Source organism: Talpa occidentalis, unplaced genomic scaffold (assembly GCF_014898055.3).
Source record: "Talpa occidentalis isolate TD23 unplaced genomic scaffold, MPIMG_talOcc4v2.1 talOcc4.11, whole genome shotgun sequence".
Classification (NCBI taxonomy): domain Eukaryota; kingdom Metazoa; phylum Chordata; class Mammalia; order Eulipotyphla; family Talpidae; genus Talpa; species Talpa occidentalis.
Window position 1 is genome coordinate 100238777 of NW_023601104.1, and position 20652 is coordinate 100259428.

General features: G+C 38.8%; 1 protein-coding gene across 1 annotated transcript in view; it reads left to right on the plus strand.

The window, feature by feature from the left end:
- ATXN3 (ataxin 3) overlaps positions 1-13543 on the plus strand; it is a 34619-nt gene extending 21076 nt beyond the window's left edge. The window contains 5 exon segments of the mRNA XM_037504031.2: positions 183-349; positions 3565-3661; positions 10501-10552; positions 10554-10598; positions 13487-13543. Coding sequence (XP_037359928.2) covers positions 183-349; positions 3565-3661; positions 10501-10552; positions 10554-10598; positions 13487-13498 — 373 coding nt within the window. The 3' untranslated portion in view covers positions 13499-13543.
- Positions 13544-20652: the final 7109 nt, after the last annotated feature.

Sequence of the window (20652 nt, forward strand, 5' to 3'; positions counted from 1 at the left end):
TCGAATTTTTTAACTTTTAACTTGCTTTCACAGCGCAACATGATCGTTATATTATTAGACCTTATCTGCCAGAAAATGTAAAAATTCAGACTTACATAAAGTCTTTGGTTTATAAATACCTCTATGTTATACCTAAAATAAAAGATTGGTCTGCAGTTATTATAAGTGCCTTTGTTCTTCAGAGTCCAGAAAACAGATCTGGATCGAGTCTTAGAAGCAAATGATGGGTCAGTAATGTTAGACGAGGATGAGGAGGATTTGCAGAGGGCTCTGGCATTAAGTCGCCGAGAAATTGACATGGAAGATGAAGAAGCAGATCTCCGCAGGGCTATTCAGCTCAGTATGCAAGGTACAGACATTCTGACGTGTACTTTATGCATTGCTGAAGAGTTCAGATGACTTTGAGTTCTCCACAGGTCGATGGCGCGGTTAGACATACCTTGACGACTACTGCAGAAGCAGCAGCTGCACGCAGCCAGCTATTCTTTCAGTGCTGTTGTGATAGGAATAACACAGTCTGTTTAGAGTAGAACTAGTTCTATTTTATTTCTGATTATTCCATTTGGTTGTAATACTGTCCTGACACAATGGCGAGCTGAGGTCATTCTTTATGAGTAGACAGTTTACCCTTCCCCAGACCAGCGATAATGTGTGCGGCTGGGCTTGAAGCAAGACCGGAACAGACACTACGGAGAGATTTTAAATAATCCAGCACTTGGTGTTGCACTCATTACAGCTGTAGCCCACTTCGGTGGACCCACAGTTTTTAGTAATTTAAGCCCATCAGCAGAGGAGGGTGACTGAACTCCCCCTAGGAAATCCAGGCAGAGGTTGATGTCTGGGATGTAGCTCAGAGTGGCTTACTTAAAACCGTGTCATTTTTCAGTAGTTTTATTTTTCTCTAAGGTGAATTTGCCTTCTTGGTAATGAAGTTACTCATCAGTTCAGTTTCTTAAATATCTAAATACAGCTGAGGTTTCATATTAATATGGAGATATCCTTTTTATGCTCTGTTCTAGCCTGTGGCTTCGCATACCTATTGGCATACCTGAGAATTCCATATGACGTTCAATCTTATTTTTGGCAGGTAGATTTTGACTAGTAAAACTCTGCAGGATTAGCCCAGTAATGAACAGATAGCAGCTTTTATAATTTATATTTTTGTGTATTTCACTCTTCCCACTATACTTCAGAATTTATGCAGAATATGTTTGGTACAATTAGTAAAGAACCTGGAAACATTCATAAGTTGTTATAGTACACAAATTTTCAAGAATAGAGGAATACAGAGAATGGGTTGTTTTGTAATATCCACTTTAAATTGTATCTAGAGTTCTGTACCTTTGGAAGTATAGACTCATTAACTTGGTTCTTCTTGGTTCTTCACATCCACTACATAACACATGGGTAACAACTTTGGTTGTAGTAGACACAGGTTATATTCGAAATTCTTTATTCAGATATTCCCTAAAAATTTAAGAGCTTTCCTTATATTTAAAGAATGGCAGCAGAATATTTGTTTTTTTAAAGATTTATTTATTTATTTATTTATACAAGCACTGGGTACGGTCAGAAGTGCAGGAGAGTAAGAGAATTCACCAGAGCCAGAGCAGGGAACAGAACAGGCAGACTGACGAAATACACTGCTGAGGAGAGCAGCGGGCATGGCAGGAAAGGTCTGCACGCCATGTGGGACCCTCACCGGGGGCCGGGGTTTGAACCGGCGCTGCAGAGGCTGCGGGCAGCTTCGCAGCCCAGTGCTTAACCACTGTGCCACCAGGGGAGGCCCAGCAGAATATTTTTAAAAAGAAAACTTTTTTTTAATTATTGTGGTAACATTGGTTTACTTTGTATGATTTAGGAGACTAGGTTTACAGCCCCACAGGTGTATATGGCCACACCATAACCACCACCATACACCACTGGACTCCCTCCTCTCTCTGGCTCTACCCCTCCTGTCAGTTGCCTCAGTTGTGCAGTGAGATTATTAGGGTTTGCTTTGGTTTCGTTTTGCTAGTTCCTAGGTTTCATTTCTCTATTTCACATGAGTGAAATCATGTGGTATTTGTCTTTCATTTTCTGACTTACTGAACTAACCATAATCCCCTCCAGTTCCATCCATGTTGTCATAAATGGTAAGATTTCATCTTTTTTATACCTGAATAGTACTCCACCCTGTGTATGTACTACATCTGGATCCTTTCATCTGTCTTTGGACACTTAGGTTGGTCCCATAATTTGGTTATTGTAAATATGCTGCTCTGAACATAGGGTGCATGTGTCCCTTTGAATTAGTGTTTTTCCATTCTTTGGATAGATACCAAGGACTGGAATTGCCAGAGCGTATGGTATATCTATTTTTAATATTTTATGGAACTTCTCTATTGTTTTCCATAGGGGTCTGATCAATCTACATTTCTATAAACAATATACAAAGTTTCCTTTATTTTTCCATACTCTGACCCACATTTACTGTTACTGTTTTGATTTTGTCCATTTTGGGTTTTTGTTTTTGTTTTTTTGATACGGGCCATTCTCACAAATGTGAGGTGGTGTCTCATTGTGGTTTTGAATTGCATTTCCCTAATAATAAGTGATGTTGAATATTTTTCTCATATGCCTATTAGCTATCTATAGGTCTTCTTTGGAGAAGTACCTATTTAGCTAGTCTACCCACATTTTGATTGGTTTCTTTGTAATTTGTTCAGTTGTATGAGTTCTTTGTAGATCTTGGATATTAGCACTTTGCCAGATGTATAATGTACAAAAATTTTCTCCCATTTGGTAGGTTATCTTTTCATTTTACTGATCATTCTTTTACTGTGCAGTAACTTCTTAGTTTGACATAGTCCCATTTATTTTCCTTGCTGTTGGGGTTGAATCCCCAGAGATGTCACTGAAACCATGTTGTAGAATGTTTAGCTTATGTTTTCTTCTGTGTATTTTATGGGTATTGGCTTTATATTCAACACTAATCTACTTCAAGTTAGTGTGTGTGTGTGTGTGTGTGTGTGTGTGTGTGTGTGTGTGTGTGTGTGAGTGACAGAGAGAAAGAGAGAGAGAGAGAAGTATAGTTTCATTTTTCTGCAAGTGACTCTCCAGTTTTCACAATGCCTTTTGTCAGAAGCTTTCCATTCTCCACTGCATACCTCTTGATTCCTTTGTTATAGATTAGCTGTCAGATATCAATGTGGGTTTATTTCTGGGATCTCAGCTCTATTCCATTGGTTTTTCTATATGTTTTTATTCTAATACAATGCTGTTTTGATTACTATAACCTTGTAGTATAGTTTGAAATCTAGAAGTATGATCCCTCCATTTCTCTTCTTTTTTTGTCAACATTGCTGTGGCTATTTGGCACCTTTTGTAGTTCCACACAAATTTCATAACGATTGTCCTGCTTCTTTAAGAACTTCATTGAAATTTTGTTAGGGATTGTACTGAATCTGTGTAGTGCTTTGGGGTAAAATGGAGAAGAGAACTTTTTAAAAACCTGCTTTTAGCTGTAAACATATTGTTACATATGTTTGTAAATAAACTGATTGTATTTTGTTCTGTTTTCAGGTAGTTCCAGAAATACATCTCAAGATACTCCACAGACAGCAGGTACACATCTTAGTTCAGAAGAGCTACGGAAGAGAAGAGAAGCCTACTTTGAAAAGTAAAGTAGTTGGTACAATATTAAATTTGCATATGTAATGTTTACTTTGGTGTTTTGTCTATTTGTAAACAGATTTCTTTGACTTAAAGTATTTATTTAGGATGCTTTTACTGCTTGAACCCTGTGAACATTGGAATAGTATTTGTTTGTTTGTTTGTTTGTTTGTTTTTGTTTGTTTGTTTTAACAAATAGCATAAAGGAATGCTTTTAAAATTTCAATTCCCTGGGCCTCCCCGGTGGCGGTGGCGCAGCGGTTGAGCGCTGGGTTGCGAAGCTGCCCGCGACCTCTGCGGTGCCGGTTCGATCCCCGGCTGCTCCCCGGCCACCAGAGGAGGGTCCCACATGGTGCGCAGACCAGAGGAGGGTCCCACATGGTGCGCAGACCTCTCCTGCTGCCCGCTGCTCCCCTCAGCAGTGTACTTCGGTCCTTCTGCCTGCTCTGCTCCCCTCTCTGGCTCTGGTGAATTCTCTCACCCTCCTGCGCTTCTGACTGTACCCAGTGCATGTATAAACAAAGCAAACAAACAAACAAAGAAATAAATAAATAAAACATGCCTCTATAGGGCCTCCCCGGTGGCGCAGTGGTTGAGCGCTGGGTTGCGAAGCTGCCCGCAGCCTCTGCAGCTCCGGTTCGATCCCCGGCTGCTCCCCGGCCACCGGAGGAGGGTCCCACATGGCGGCAGACTTCTCCTGCCGCCCGCTGCTCCCCTCAGCAGTGTACTTCGGTCCTTCTGCCTGCTCTGCTCCCCGCTCTGGCTCTGGTGAATTCTCTCACCCTCCCGCGCTTCTGACTGTACCCAGTGCATGTATAAACAAAACAAACAAACAAACAAATAAATAAATAAAATAAAACATGCCTCTATTGAAAAAAAAAAAATTTTTAAAAAAAAACAAAAAACATGCCTCTATAAAAAAATAAATAAATAAAAATTTAAAAAAATAAATAAATAAAAGTAAGAAAGGGCACCAAAAAAATTAAAAAAAAAAAAAAATTTCAATTCCCAAAAGCATAAAGGAGTTAGGTCAAGTCAAGAACCAGTGCCTAATGGTCCTCTGAATGTGCTTCTTGGTTACCTGACTAACCTCTTCTGTCAGCAGGGATAAAAGCATTTTTGGTGGGGGTGCATGCTTCCAAATAGAGGTGATGGTAATTGCTTTGTTCATTGTCACTTGGAGACAAGTGAGGGCATGGCAGGACTGTGGGCATCAGGGACATTGGGTAAAACATAAATCTGAAACATCGGGTCCTAAGACCTAACTGTGTGTGCCTGGCTTTGTAAGTGCTCTCAGTAGAAATTTTACCCTGTAAAAGTATCATCCTTTCCAGTGACTATCAGTCAAACTCCATCTTTTTTTTTTTTTTAAAGATTTATTTATTTATACAAGACCCAGGGTACAGGCCAGATCCGCAGGAGGGTGAGAGGATTCACCAGAGACAGAGTGGGAAACAGAACAGGCAGACTGACGAAACACACTGCTGAGGGGAGCAGCGGGCGAGACAGGAGAGGTCTGCCTTGCCATGTGGGATCCTCGCCAGCTGGCCAGGACTGAACCCACGCTGCAGAGGCTGCGGACAGCTTCACAGCGCTGCGCTCAACTGCCTGCATCACCAGGGGAGGCCCTCAAACTCCATCTTAAAGATTATATTCAGGGGTCTCCCTGGTGGCACAAAGGGTTAAGACACAACTTATAAAGCTAACGGCAGCCACTGCAGCAGGAGTTCGATCCCTGGCCAGGAAAAAACCCTCATGGCACAGCAGACCTCTCCTGACTTGCCTGCTGCTCCCCTCAGCAGTGTGTTTCAGTCAGTCTGCCCGTTCTATGCCCCACTCTGTCTCTGGTGAATCCTCTCACCACCCCCGCCCCCCTGCACCTCTGGCCCTTACCCCTTTCTTGTAGGTCAGAAAAAGAAGACCAGTGGTTGAACCTGGCCTGTTAATTACTATTGTTTATTATTTCATCAGTTTTGAGGTGCACATATTTCACATTTCAAAACCTCTGAACTTGAGAAGCATCTGACAATCATAATTGACAATATTGATATCTAAAATATTGGCGCAGTTTACATTTGATGGTGTAATGAAGATAATATTTACCTTGTTTTCTGTTTTTTTTTTTTTTAAGTCACAACTCAGAAGTATGTGATGGAAAGTTCTGATCAACTGACATCCTCTTAATGTGAGATATTCCTAGTCTTTATTCAGTGATAGATTAATAGATTTAATTATACATAAAATTTCAAAATAGTGCTTGTTAGTGCTTTTCACTTCCATTTAAATTTTAAAATTTAATTTTTTTAATTACAATAAATTTCAAATTTATGTAAAAGTAGAGAAACCAGTGTAATGAAGGCCTATGTATCCGTTGCCCAGATTTAACAATTATCAGCATGTGGTTAGAGTTGTTTTTTATGCCCGCATTGCCATGCTTTTCTACTCTCCCTTCCCCAGTAATAACAGGTCTAAATCATCATATCTTTTATTTGTAATAATTGCAATACGTGCCTCTAAAATATGCAGGATTATTTTTTATATATAGCCAAATTATAATGTCATACAATGCAGGTAATAATTACTGCATGGTAATTTTTAATGGTAATTCTGTATTACCAGTTACTTAGTGTTTATAAACTAAAAACTTAATATTCTAGAAATTTTAAGAAATATCAAAATTTAAAGAAAACCTAAATTTCCATGTTCTTATAACTAATGTCAGTGTTTGTCATATTCTCGACTAATCGCAGTTATAAATACCCTTTTCCCATGATAGTGAATACTCTGTGTAGCAGGCTGCATGATACCTAAAAAAGTGAATGTATGATCATAACTTCCATATGAACCTTTTGATTTTTGCTATTGTGAATGAATAATGCAGCAAACTATCCTTGTACTGGTTTTGTGCTTCAGATCATTCATCATTCCTTTTAATGATTCTGAAGATGTCAGATTATTGGGTTAAAGGACTTGAGCATTTTTAAGACCTTAGTACAGATTTCTAAACTGCTTTCCAGAACAGTTCCCAAGTGGTATTTATACCCTGTTTTTTCCGTCTTTGTTGCCAGAATAAAATGTTCAAACACACATGCTTTATCGAGAAATTACAAAATTCATAAGTACACTTAAGAAAAGGAAAACATTTAAAGTATAAAAGCAAATCCCTTTTCTATTGAAAAATACATTTTATAATTCTGGTGGATTAAAAATGTGGAAATTCCAGTGGATTGAGAGAATGGCTAATGCAATAACCTCCCCTAACTACTAAGTAACTTATAATATACCCAGTACCAACAATAATTAATGAGATTTCAGGCAACCTTGTACCTTTTAAAAATACGTGAGCATTGGTATGACTCCTTCCTGATTGAAAGTAGTTGACTGGGGAGGAAGGTATATGGTGGTGGTTTTCAGCTGCAGCTTTTCATCCTCTGTCTCCTGGTTTGACCTTGAAAACATTGGTAGAAACTTGAGAATTATAGAGAATATTTTAGACTAACTAAATGTTGTTGAGAAGCCAGACTTCTTGGTATTTCTTTTTAATGTTGATTAGCATTGGTACTTGTAGGACTCAGAGTAAAGAGAAACTAATACTTATCTTTTACTAAAATTCCTGATTACGGTGCCTGAATATGTCCTTGTCTCTCTGGTTTCCATCTTTGGGAATTTGGCTCTACGGTTATCAAGCTAACTCTTCCTAATGCGTTCTCTTAACTGACCTCCCGTGCTAATTTGTTTTTCATTCACATTTTTAGTTTTTTCCCCATGTATTTTAAGCCTCATACTTAATGTAATAACCACAGTATGGATGCATCAAGTATACATAATAGAATTTTCTAGTGTAAAAAATACTGTTAAAAATCTATCTATTGGAGGGCCTCCCTGATGGTGCAGGGGTTAAAGTCAGCGCTGTCACGCTATCCACAGCCACTGCAGCGTGAGTTTGATCCCTGACCAGGGAGTTGACCCACATGGCGCAGCACACCTTTCCTGTCTCGCCCGCTGCTACCCTCAGCAGTGTATTTCAGTAGATCTGTCTATTCTGCTCCCCACTCTGTCACTGGTGAATCCTATTACTCCCTGCAGCACTGGCCTGCAGTCCAGTTCTTAGATGTATCAATAAAAAAATAAATCTTAAAAAAAATCTGTTGGAAATTGTTTACAATTGTTAAATGGTAGTGGAGTCATATTTCTCCAGTAGTTACCTGTAAATCAGCTTATCTCTCATAAAACCCCAAGCAGAACCTTTATCCACACTGTTACTATAAAGCCTGCTTACCTCCCATGGTAGGACCAATGAAAGTGTGTATAACTATTGTGTGACTGTAAGCTAGTCCACAGATACATGTTAGCAGTGTTCTTGTTTTCTCCAGGTGTAGCTTTAAAATGATGCAAAATCTTTCTGTCTTCTCTAAAGTGTATTTCCCAACAAGGAGGGAAACAGATGCTGTTTTCATGTTCATAGATTGATTTTTTTTTTTGTGATTGATACTTAAACCACTGCTTCAGTAGAATAGCATAGTTTATCAGGGTTCTGTTTAAGAAACAGTAAGAATTTTAGGCAGAGTTATAGGTGCATATTTTAGGCCAGCCCTCCAGGATAGCACAGATCAACTTGGTGCCCACTACCCCAGCTGGGATGATGGGGAACCTGGATATTGAGTTTAAGGATAACCTGATACAGCTTTGCTCCTAGGATCAGGAGGCTGCCACCGCAATTGCCTAGACATGGGGTCGTGAAGTCTGGCCCCCTCTATGGAAGCAGAATTCTGGGACTAGGACTTTCCTAGCTAGCAGAGAGGAGCCAAAGAAGCAGGAAGATGCCAGCCTCTCTCATTCAAGTGCTTCCTTGGTCACCAGAACCCTAGTTGGACTGCAGTCTAAGACACATGGTTTTTAGTTTTCTCGCCTGTCTAATGCTGAAGGCGCACTAGGAAGCAGTGAGAATGGGTGCTGCGTCCTGCTTGAACAGCTTCATACTACAGTGGTGTCACATACGAAAGGTGTCAAAATTGCTTCAAGATTGGCAGTTGATTTACTTCTTGTAGCAGATTTCCCCTCTGGAGTTGCTGTCTCGCCTACCACTCCTGTGTCTGAAGACATGCTTTCTTGAGTGGAGGGGGAGAGGGCGAGGAGCCAGAGCCATCTGATGTGCCCGGAGTTCCTCGTAACTCACAACCTGGCTTTCTCAAGCCGCATTCCAGAATTAGGGTGTGCACGCCCCACTCATAGACCTATGCAAATGTTAGTATGCTGGCTCAGCGGCCAGGAGGGAGAGGTTGCAATTACCATGGGTTGAATTTTCTTTGTTATTCATATTAAAACCTAAGACTAAGAGGAAACCTTGGAAGCATATGTGCTATTATTCTGTTGATAGTGTTACTGCTAATTTAAGAATTCTTGTTCCTTTAAAAATCCTTATATGGGGCCTCCCCGGTGGCGCAGTGGTTGAGCGCTGGGTTGCAAAGCTGTCCGCCGCCTCTGCGGCGCCGGTTCGATCCCCGGCTGCTCCCTGGCCACTGGAGGAGGGTCCCACATGGCGCGCAGACCTCTCCTGCCGCCCGCTGCTCCCCTCAGCAGTGTACTTCGGTCCTTCTGCCTGTTCTGCTCCCCGCTCTGGCTCTGGTGAATTCTCTCACCCTCCCGCGCTTCTGACTGTACCCAGTGCATGTATAAACAAAACAAACAAACAAACAAATAAATAAATAAATAAAAACATGCCTCTATTACAAAAAAAAAAAAATCCTTATATGCATTTTTTTAAAACGATGGCTTCTCACTCAGATGGTCACGGTTCTGTTTTTTTTATTTTCAGCATGTATGTATGTGTATATATAGATATATATGTATATATGAAATGATTATAGATTAAATAATAGCAGAAAGTTCATAGAGCTCCTGTGCCCTTGACTCAGATTCCCCAATTGTAGACATTTCTGAATCATTTGAGAATAATTTGCAGATACGATTTCCCATTACATCTTAATACTTTAATGGATATGTTCTAAGTACAAGGACACTCTCTTACATATTTGTCATAATCATGTTTTATTTTTAAATATGTATTTTTATGATACTGTCTCTTTTGAAATAAATACAAGGAGAACTTATTTTAATATAATAGCTATTACTGACGCTTTGCATATAATAGCTATTACTGACGCTTTGCAATGTGTGTTAAGTAGTTCTAGTTTTTTTCATTCATCAAGTATTTTGTCAGTGTCTACTATGAGAGAGGCCCAGTTTTAGTCACTGGGGAAAAAGGATAAGGTTTGCATTCTTATTAATTTACACTCTAAGGATGGAAACACAGGGAAAATTCAGATGGTAACAGTGTACACAGCAAATTAAAATGAAGGGACAGTGAGACCGCAGGTGACTAGGTAGCAGGTCAGGTTAGGCCTCTCTCTGGAGATCGGTGCACTCACATCTGAGCGACCAGAGGGAACTAGCCAGGGAAAGAGCTTGATAATTCTTTGGTGATTTGAGATGCTTTGTCTTCTCAAAGGTACTTATTTTCACTGATTTCCAACAATATTAAGGATCTGTAAACCAACAAATTTTACATAAACATAGCTGCCAGTGGATCCTTTGGTACAGTGGGTTATTTTGTGGTATCTGACAAAAAATTATATATGTAGGTTTTCTGGGACCAACACTGTGATACTTTTAGGGTGTGTGTGTGAGAGAGACACTGATTGCTGTTTTTTTTTTTGTGGTGTTCGTGCTGGTGACTCTTGTTTCATGGAACCACTTATTTACCGTGTGCATAGTTTTTCTCGTGGCATACTTATTCTTGGGTTTTTTGTTTTTTTTTTAATGTACATTCACTTTTTAATATTTCAGGCAGCAGCAGCAGCAACAACAACAGGATCTACCAGGTCAGCTTTCACATCCTTGTGAAAGGCCAACCACAAGTTCAGGAGCACTTGGCAGTGAACTCGGTACGCTTCTCTGACCATACATCACATTCATGACCTCTGTGTTCTGTTTGACACACAGGCACCATGTGATTTTTTTACTATATAGGGTTTTTCCCTCCTGTTTAATTGTACTGAAACTCTTGAATCAATTTGTGTTCTAATTTCTCTGAGTAAAGAGCAGGCAGAATAAATCACTGACGAATGTTTCATTTTAAAATTATAAAATAATAAATGCAATACCATGGTAGTAACAAGACATCCCCTACCCCCCAGAACAGAGTTATCAGTAGAGGACAGTGGGTAGCCAGGACAGTGATCTCATACACCGTCCCTTTGTCTGGCAGCAGCCAGGCCTCATCCCTTTAGCCCCTCCACTGCTGTGTCATCAGCCTGCTAAAAGAGAAGATTCAGCTAAGGTTCAAAGTCTTGTAACATAATTCCCAAAATGTTCAGGATTCAATCGAAAAACACATGATAACACAAGACAGGAAAGTTTCAACTTGAATGACAAAAGACAGTCAATAGACACCATTACTGAGATGACACAGATACTAGAATTATCTGACCAGGAGTTTTAAAATAGCCTTCTTAAAAAGTCTATAATGAACAATTATGAACACAATTGAAACAAAGGGAGAAACAGAAAACCTTAGGAAAGAAGAATCTATAAAGAACTAAGTAGAAGTTTTAAAACTGAAAAAGAACAACTGAAATTTTAAAATTCAGTGAATGGACCCAACAGGTAAATGAAAGGACAGAGGAAAGAATCAGTGAACTTGAAGATAGAGTAATAGAACTTAGTCATTCTAAGCAACAGAATTAGAAGACAAAATGAACAGGCGCTTAGAGAGCTATGGGACCATAATAAAAGATGTAACATTTGTGCCAGGGGAGCTCCAGGAGATGAGAAAGAGGCTGGAGGCAATAGACACCTACAGATTTAAGAAAGCTGAGTGAATCTCATGGAGGACAAATCCAAAGAAATCCATGCCAAAACATATCATAGTCTAACTTTTGAAAATTGAAGACAAAATTCAGAAAATTTTGAAACCAATTAAGAAACACCGTACTGACCAAGCCTTACTCTAGCCCAAGTGACCTCCAGCCTCATTCTTCTGAAAATAAACCCCTGACTGCTCCTGGTGCCCCAGGACTGTGCCATGTGTGCCCAGGGCTGCGTCTGCAAAGGGGCACAAGACAGGTACAGCTGCTCTGCCTGAAGTCAGCAACACTCAGCTCCCGGATGTAAACAGCCACGTGTACAAACCTGCATTATTTCACGTCACATCTTACCCTGTTTTCTTTGATCCTTTTCCTATGAAATAAGTAAATGATAATAAAAGTCATTGACATTTTAAAAAGAAAAGAGAGAGAAACCCCCATAGCAGTTTTTATGATAACAGATTTTTTATCTGAAATCCGGGAGGCGAGAAAGTAGTAGTACGTTGCAACGGCTCAAAAAGAACTCAACCCAGAATTCTATATTCGATGAATATTTCTTCTAGGAGTGAAAGGGAAAATTAATTCACCAACAGACATACCCTAAAGATTACTAAAGGAAGTTCTCTAAACAGAAATGATAAAAGAAATCTTGGAAATTCAGGAAGAAAAAAAACAACAGTGAAAATATGGGTTAACACAATAGTCTTTCCTCTCTGAGTTTTCTTAGAGTTACTAATTGAAGCAAGAGTTATAACATGGATTTGACTTTTAGGATACATACATACATACATATTTATATAAATAAAAGATTTTCAAGCCAATTATATTGTAAATGGGGGAGAGAAAAGAACTAAGATTTCTGCCCTTCATTTTAATTGGTACAGCCACTCTGGTAAATAATTTGGCAGTTTCTTTAAAAACTGAATGTCCACTGAGCATACAACCCAGCATTTATCCCAGAGAAGTGAAGACATTGTCAGTGCAAAAACCTGTGCCCTAATGTTCATAGCAGCTTTATTTGTTATAATTAAAAACTGGAAACAACCACAATATCCTGCAGAAGGTGGATAAACTGTAACGTGTGCATACCATAGATGACTACTAGGGATTCAGAAAGAGCCAATTGTTGATACATGAGTGAATCCTCAGGAGTCTCAAAAGGTTTCGGTGTGAATCTTTGTGTAACATTTTAAAAAGGACAAATTTATAGTGATGGAGAACACATGAGTGATTGCCTACAGCTAGGAAAAGTGGGAGAAGAGAAGTTGGTGTGACTGTAAAGGGATAACAGGAGGGCGATCGCGAGTATTCACAGCTCCCTGTCTTTGTTGTGCTGGTGGTGGTTCAACAAATCTATACATGCATGTAACCTATCTCAGTGGTATGTGATGTCGCTTCCCAGGCTTTCTTTGAGTTCTCGTTGTGTCTGAAGTGTACAGTAGGACCTCTCTGAACTATCTTTACAACTTTGTGTGAATGATTATTTCAAAACAGTCTATTTAAGGAACAAATGGTTGATATATACAAGAAAGGGAAATTGTCATTCACTTAATAATGTGTTTTGAAATGCCAAATAAATTCATCATGTTAAGGGAAAGACGCCATGTTCAGGAGGCTACGTACATGTTGTATGATTCCATTTATGTTAGCATGCAGGAAAAGGCAAAACCATAGGGCAGAAAACACGCCAGTGGTTGCCTCGGATTCCAGTTTGGGGACTGACCACCAAGGCGCAGTAATGGGTAATGAAATGGTCTGTATCTGACCAGTGGTGTCTGTATAGCTCTGCATTTGTCAAAGCTTCCATAAGCACACACTCTTACAGAAAAGTGAATTTTACTGTATGTAAAATTCAAAAAAGGAAACTCTTATTAGTCAGATAGAAATACATTTTCTAGGAGCTTACTTTTGCTGACTTGGAAAAATTTCCAGAAATTCTAAGAATTATGTCTTTTCTTTCCCAACAGGTGATACGATGAGTGAAGAAGACATGCTTCAGGCAGCTGTGACCATGTCTTTAGAAACTGTTAGAAACAATTTCAAAACAGATGGAAAAAAATAATACCCTTTATAAATCATTTAGATATTCATACTTTTCAACATTATCCTGTGTGATTGCAGCATACGGTCCATTTTGGTAATGTGTCAAAGAGAACACAGTTCAACAGAGGAAATAAGGCCTTTAGGTGGTTTGCAAACAAAAATATGAGAGTGGAAAACTGCGTCAGTTGTAGGACTGAAAAGTGCTCCTCCAAATCCTAGCCAAAGAGGCATCCAGCAATTAAAGAAATTTAAAATAGTTTTCTAAATGTTCCTTTTTCTTTGTGCAATATCTAACATGTCTAACATTTGGTCATTTTCCTTGGATCTTTTTGCAGACCAACTAATTCATTCTTGCCACGAAACTGTTCTTTTCCTCCCGTGTGGGTGATTTGCCTCACTTTCATTATCCAGTAGTTTTTTATTTCTCGTTAACCAAATTAACTTTTTAGGACAGTGTCTCTTGCCTTTGTTGATAATAGTAACGGTTCCAGAAGGAGGATAAATTGTTCTCCCTCCCAGCTACGATTGCGACCTTGGGGTTTTCTCTTGTTATATTCTCTGATCACAGTTTCTCTGCTATTAGTTTTTCTTGTTATTTTTCTACTACTCTTTTGAAGCTGATAATCTTCCTTGGGGTTTTGCTTTTTAAACTCTCTACTATGGGATCATTATTTCATGATTCTGGTTCATTCCTAAACTCTGAAATCAGCTCCGCACAAGTATTTGAGAATAAATGAGCATTTCTTTTTAACGTGTGAGCATTGTCCTTTCCCAGGTATTTTGTGAATATCTTATCAATTATGTCAGAACTTTCCAGCTTTGTTGTAACCCTCCTTGCTGCACCTTGCTATTTCCTTTCGTCTCTGGTTGAGAAGAGTAGGAGAAGCATGGTATGCAAGCAGACGTCCTTCTGTTACAAGACTGAACATGTAATACCCATCACGAATGTGTGATGGATGAAATTTGGCCTTCATTTTAGTAGTATTTCACTTTAATTTTTTTCTCTTGTGACTGATCTGTTCTGTTTACAGTTGAGGCATGGAGCGTAGGTGTCTGCTTCTGCTGCGTATCTTCACTGTAGTACAACTTGCCAGAGATGATGTTCTAGAATATGAAAATAAGTTACTAATGAAAATATATTTAAATTTATATTGTGGTTTGACACTTGTATCATGGTTAAATAGCATAAGAGTTACAGATGTCACACAGTACTTAATGGGTCTGTAAATAAGAAAGGCTTTAGTTTTGATAAACATTCTTTAATTGGGATGCACAGAGGGTTTCTTACTGGGTCAGTGGAGTGAAATGATTTGGTGAATATTAACCACATCTCTCTGAAATGGGTGTTTTAGATTCTGTCATCTACTCCCCATCCCACATTCTCCATCCCCTTTAGAAGCCCTTTTGAATGTTGAATTTCTCATAAATTAAAATTTAAGAAGAAATTTCAGCCAACAACTTAGAAAATTAAAGTATAGTATGTTGCCAAGCTGGCTGCACACATTTTATCAGGGAACTTTTTTGACTCTAGGATTTAGGATTTATTGCTAACTGAAAAATAGTGATAAATGTTTTTTTTATTTGTGATTATGAAGTAGATTTTTCTTGAATAGAAACATATTTTAGTCATTTTGTGCCAAATTTTTCTGGTTTCTCTTACATCAAACTAGACAGCTTTATTTTAAAATCTGAAGTTTTCTTTTGACAATTGAAAATGTTTGAGAAGACTTACACAACTTTAGAACCCCAAGGCATATTGGAGTTTAGTACTACTCCCTCAAGATTTACATACCAAAATAGTAACACGGACATTTCCGTAGTTATCCCCAGTATGCTAGTCATATTTTCCACAGATATTTGGCCTTTGCCTTTTCCCATTGAAAAATTACATTAAATTTTCATACATTTGAATTGATGAGCTAACTAATATCAAAATGAGAAAACAAATATGCACTTGAAAGATTGAAGCTTAGATTGTATAAAGTTCTTACATTACGCACGCTGTTAAAGCACTTAAGGAAGTATGGCCTGTTGACCTGTATATGTTAGCAATTTTTTTTAAGCAGAGCTGAGCACACACTGGATATCTTTGAATGTGTTTATTTAGTTTATTGTGAAATTGTTATATATGGCAGGCAGATCCATCATCACTAGTTAACTGCCATCTTGTTTGGATTGGCAAAACTTAATTGACCGTTTAGACTCCATTTCTTAATTGATTGGCCAGTGTGAAAAGATGCCAATACTCATAACCACAGTATCAGAAAATTTAAAAGTTATTGAAACTTGTTCACACATTAGGAACTGCTATTTGTTGTAAGCCATCTGCCAGAAAGTTAGGAACAAGAAATTCATAACTGTCCTGCTAAGAACTTTATTTATGTAAAGATTTCCATTCTTTTTAAACGAATTGGGAACGCCTTAATGTTTAATAATTAAACAATTATCGATATCATTTTTCTAATATATAATTTGTATGAACAGGATAAAGTCCAAACAGCGGCAAGTGGCATTGCTAGTGTTACAAGTACGGTTTAAACAAGCTTTATGAATACCACTTCCATATTTTCAGGTGTTACGAACTTATTAATAAGTACTGTAGTTATTTATGTTTTAAATTCAGAGTAGTTAACCTCTGATCTGAAATCACCACTACACTTTTCTGTATAGTAATTAACATTTAAATATTTCAGTAATATTCATTGGTTGAAAACTATTTCATCTCTAAGATTTTGGCCAAAAAATTTACGATTTACAGAATATTTAAGGAGGTGCTTTTTATCTTTAAATATTTATTCTTCTTAAGATTTTATTCATGCCAAAGTTAATAAGGAAAAAAGCCCAATACTAGTTAAGGATGATTAGAGGCAAAACCTTTACCAATTGTCTACACATTGTTTCATTTAACGTTAAGTTGAATAAAATAAATTTTATTCCAGTCAAAATCTAAGTCACATGTGTGCATGTTTGATACTATCGGGTTTTCAGAAAAGTTGTGACATATTTTTTCTAAGTTTTTCAAGCAAAAATGCGTCATGACTTTTCTGATAACCCAATATTTTTTAAATGTTAGTGCCCAGATTGACTGACTGATAACTGGTCCTTGGACCTAAGCAAGTTCAAAAAAGACTGATTCAGTGCATAAGCAGACTATAATGATAATGGAAATATCTTTAAAATATTGGTGTTTTTAATTCTTTTAAAAGGTCAGCAATTTTGATGACTTTCTTATTAAAAGCTTTGTAATTGAAGAGGTCTCCGGCTACTGCCATATGGAGATGCTATACATGTGATCTTAGGAAAAGCCAAGTATGATCAACTAACCCTTTCAGCAGTGTAAATATTTTTTCATATTTTCAAAACAAAAACTTTCTTTCATTCCTGGTTCCTTCATAACCAGCATCTTTTGCTTAAAAAATTAACTGGCTTTTATTTTTTTAAGTCTTACAACAAAAACATTTTGTTCTATTCTGCTTTCATCAGTGAGAAGATTATTGGCATGGTTAATTCTTGAAATTTGATTTATTCTTAATTTGAAGACAACCTTAGCTTTTTTTTTTCAAAGAAAACCTTAGCTTTTTTTTTCAAAATGGTTGGCATTTTCAGAATTAATGCTTGTGACATCACTTCTAAATTAACAGCATTTGGTATTTTAATGACTCAAATTTTAAGACTCCATAGGCAAGGAGTGGGACGCATTAGTAAAATATTGGTGGAAATTCCTTATTCATTTAGGAAGCATTTCAGTGGTTTCTTGCACAGTTCAGAGAAAAATGTTTCCAGGAATTTTTTTATTGCCTTTTTTTTTTGGGAAAGAGGAAGACATTTGAAAGTGATTATCTAATTTCTACAACACTGGACTATGATTAACCATTAAAACATTGCTGTTCTGTATGAGTAAACTATTTGGAATTAAAGGACAAAAAAAGTGGCATAAAAAGCGTTGTATTTTGGCCATGAACATGTGCACTGTTGCAGTGCGATTTGCTCAGGACCCAACCTACAGCCGTGCTGTGTGTGCTTCTCCCAGAGTTCTTTGCCGTTATCACACACACACACAGGCCTCCCTGTCTGGTCCTTCGTAAAGCCGGGCTTCCAAAGCACTGTTGAACACTGAGGATTCTATTGTGAATGTGGATGTTCGATAAGTTGTATTTTAAATATCAAAGATTATTAAATAAAATGTTTGCTTTTTTATTTCTGACTCTTTGTGGTTATTGTAAATTCATAGCCCTATTACTCAAAGTATGGTTGGAGGCATAGTATAGGATTGCCACCACTTGAGTTTTCCAGAAATGCCTATTGAATCAAAATCCCTTTTTAAAATGTGCCCTCTGAAGATAGGCAGGGGAGTCCACCAGTGCTGTGTTCCAGCTAAGTGCTGCCAAAGGGCCCATTGCTGCTGGAGCCCCTCATCTTTTCTAAGATAAGTTAAGAATTCCACATTTTTACTTAAAGTCTGGTTTTTTAAATGTTGGCTCAATTGTTTTTTAACCGAGAACCAAATGAAGCACGATAGTAGCAAATTTTTGAGGAGAGTTTTTCCCTCAATACCAGAGTCCAACTCGCCACTTAGGCATTGTCTTCCTGCTAACTATGCATCTCTTCATCACGACCAGCAGACAACTGTAGTTCCATTTTGAAAGTTTAGCATTATATTTTGGTTGGTAATCCACATTATCAACTGTAGTGGTTAATAATCTGTATCTCCCATGTATAACCCTTTTGTCTTGAAGTCACTTCTAGTCTAGGGCATCATATACATATAAGCATGTGCAGTGACAGTTGTTCACTCGGTCTTCAGCCTATTTATTTTTATGTAGCTGATTTATAACATTGTACATGTTTCTGGTGTACAGACTACTCTGTACAACTACATCAAACTTGTCACTAAAAGTTCCTGTCCATCACTACACAATTGACCCCTATACCTACTCTCTGTTTTCAGTCCAGACGTCCCAAAGCTGGAAGCCCATTCACTCCAGTTACCTTTAAGGGAATCTTCATGATTGTCAACATGTTATAGAGAATATATGTGTAAATATTGGAGAGGATGTCAAATTACTTGCCAATATACCTAGACAACCCCAAAAGTTTAACTGAAAAGCTGCTGGGACTAACTAAACAGGTCCACCAGAGACACTGAACAAAAACCAATAGCTTCTTTGCATATCAATAATAACCTTTCTGAAAATAGGATGGGAAAATACCAAGCCCAATGTCTAATCAGTGGAGCACCAGAGGATCCTAAGTTCCAAGCTGAGGAGAAAGGAATGGCCCCTGTCTGTGTTACACATTGTAACTTGTGTCCCAAGGGCTCTGCTTGTGCTCGGAGCCCTGCTGAGTATCAGGAAATTGTTAGGTTCTGGCGCCTTCCGGTCTAAATAGTGCAAACTCAGTGCCAGACGCCAGGAGGGAGCAAATCTGTGTCACATCCATTGCTTGCATGCCTAGTCCAGACAAGGTACATTTTCTCTGGAAGCTGCGTTTCCACTCTGCATAGGGGCAGCTCTGTCTCCAACACTGAAAACCCTTTTACCTTCTCAGGCCTAAAGTAGATTTGGCTTCAATGAACCATCATCTCAAACATGTTCTGGGGGTTCCAATTAAATACAGATGATTACTGTATAATTCCACTCATATGAGTTAGAGCACTCAGGTCCACAGAGACAGAAAGTAGAACAGACTTGCCCAGGGCTGGCTAGAGGAAGGGGTTGGCAGTTACATAATGGGTACAGAGTTGTGGTTTGGGGTGATGAAACATTCAAGAGACAAACAGTGTTGATGGTTGCACAATAACGTGATATACTTGGGCCTCCCCAGTGGTGCAGCAGGTTGAGCTCAGTGCTATGAAGCTGTCCGCAGCCTCTGCAGTGTGGGTTCAATTCCTGGCCGGCCAGGGAGATTCCCACATGGCACAGCAGACCCTTCCTGTCTCGCCTGCTGCTCCCCTCAGCAGTGCATTTCGGTCATCTGCCTGTTCTGCTCCCTACTCTGTCTCTGATGAATCCTCTCCACTCTCCCGTGCCTCTGGCCTGTACCCCAGCTCTTGTATAAAAATAAATAAAACTTTGAAAAAGGAAAAAAAAGTGATATATTTAATGCCATTGAACTGAATACTTAAGAAATGACAAAAATGGGGAGCCTCCCTCGTGGTACAGGGGTTAATTAAGTCTTGCACTATCAAGCATGAGTTTGATCCCTGGCCAGGGATCTGCCTGATCTGCTCCCCACACTGTCTCTGGTGAATCCCCTCACTACCCCCATACACTCACCTCTGGCCTGCACCCCAGTTCTTGTATGCATAAATAAAAATAAATCTTAAAAAAATAAATGACAAAAATGATAAAATTGATATTATGTACATTTTATCACAGAGGATTATTGTATCTGCTCCCTTCTAAAATCCCACCAATCTGAAAGTGAAAAACAAATCTGACATCAGAGTCAGGAACCTGCTTTCTGTGTTCTTGCTTTTGGTACATGGCTTTCATTGCGAAGGTCCACTCAAGGATATTAGATGGCAGCTATGGTGCCTATGATTTTATTTGTATCCCAGCAGCCAAAAAGCAAAAGGAGGATAGAAGAGGTCATATGCCCTTTCTTTGTTACTGCCTGGAAAATGCCTCTTGCATTATATGAACCAGATCGGAATCCGAAGGGTCACTCTCAGCTACAAGGTGGTTTTTGTTCTGGGTGACTCTGAGTCTTATCATGGGCACCCTGGAGGCAGACCCCAAGATGAAGATTCCTGTAAAAAAAAAAAAATTTTTTTTTAAAAGTGTTCCCAGGAAGAAAGAGAAGAGGTATGAGGAGGTAAGAAACTGGGGCGAGGGATAGCATGCAACAGGCACAGCAGGAAGCCAGGTCTCACCAGGGCCGATGGTGCGGAAGCAGTACATTCGCATCTGAGAATTGTCCTGGTCTGGGCAAGGGAGCTGCATCATTCGGAAATACCACTGAACAAGGGTGGTGGTGCAGCATTTGGGCACGTGGGCACTGTGGGCTGGGCAGCCTGAAGGCAATCCACTGGCAGAGAGAAATAGGTGCTGGCTGTTGTCAGCTCCAGGGAATGAAAGCTCCCAGGAAC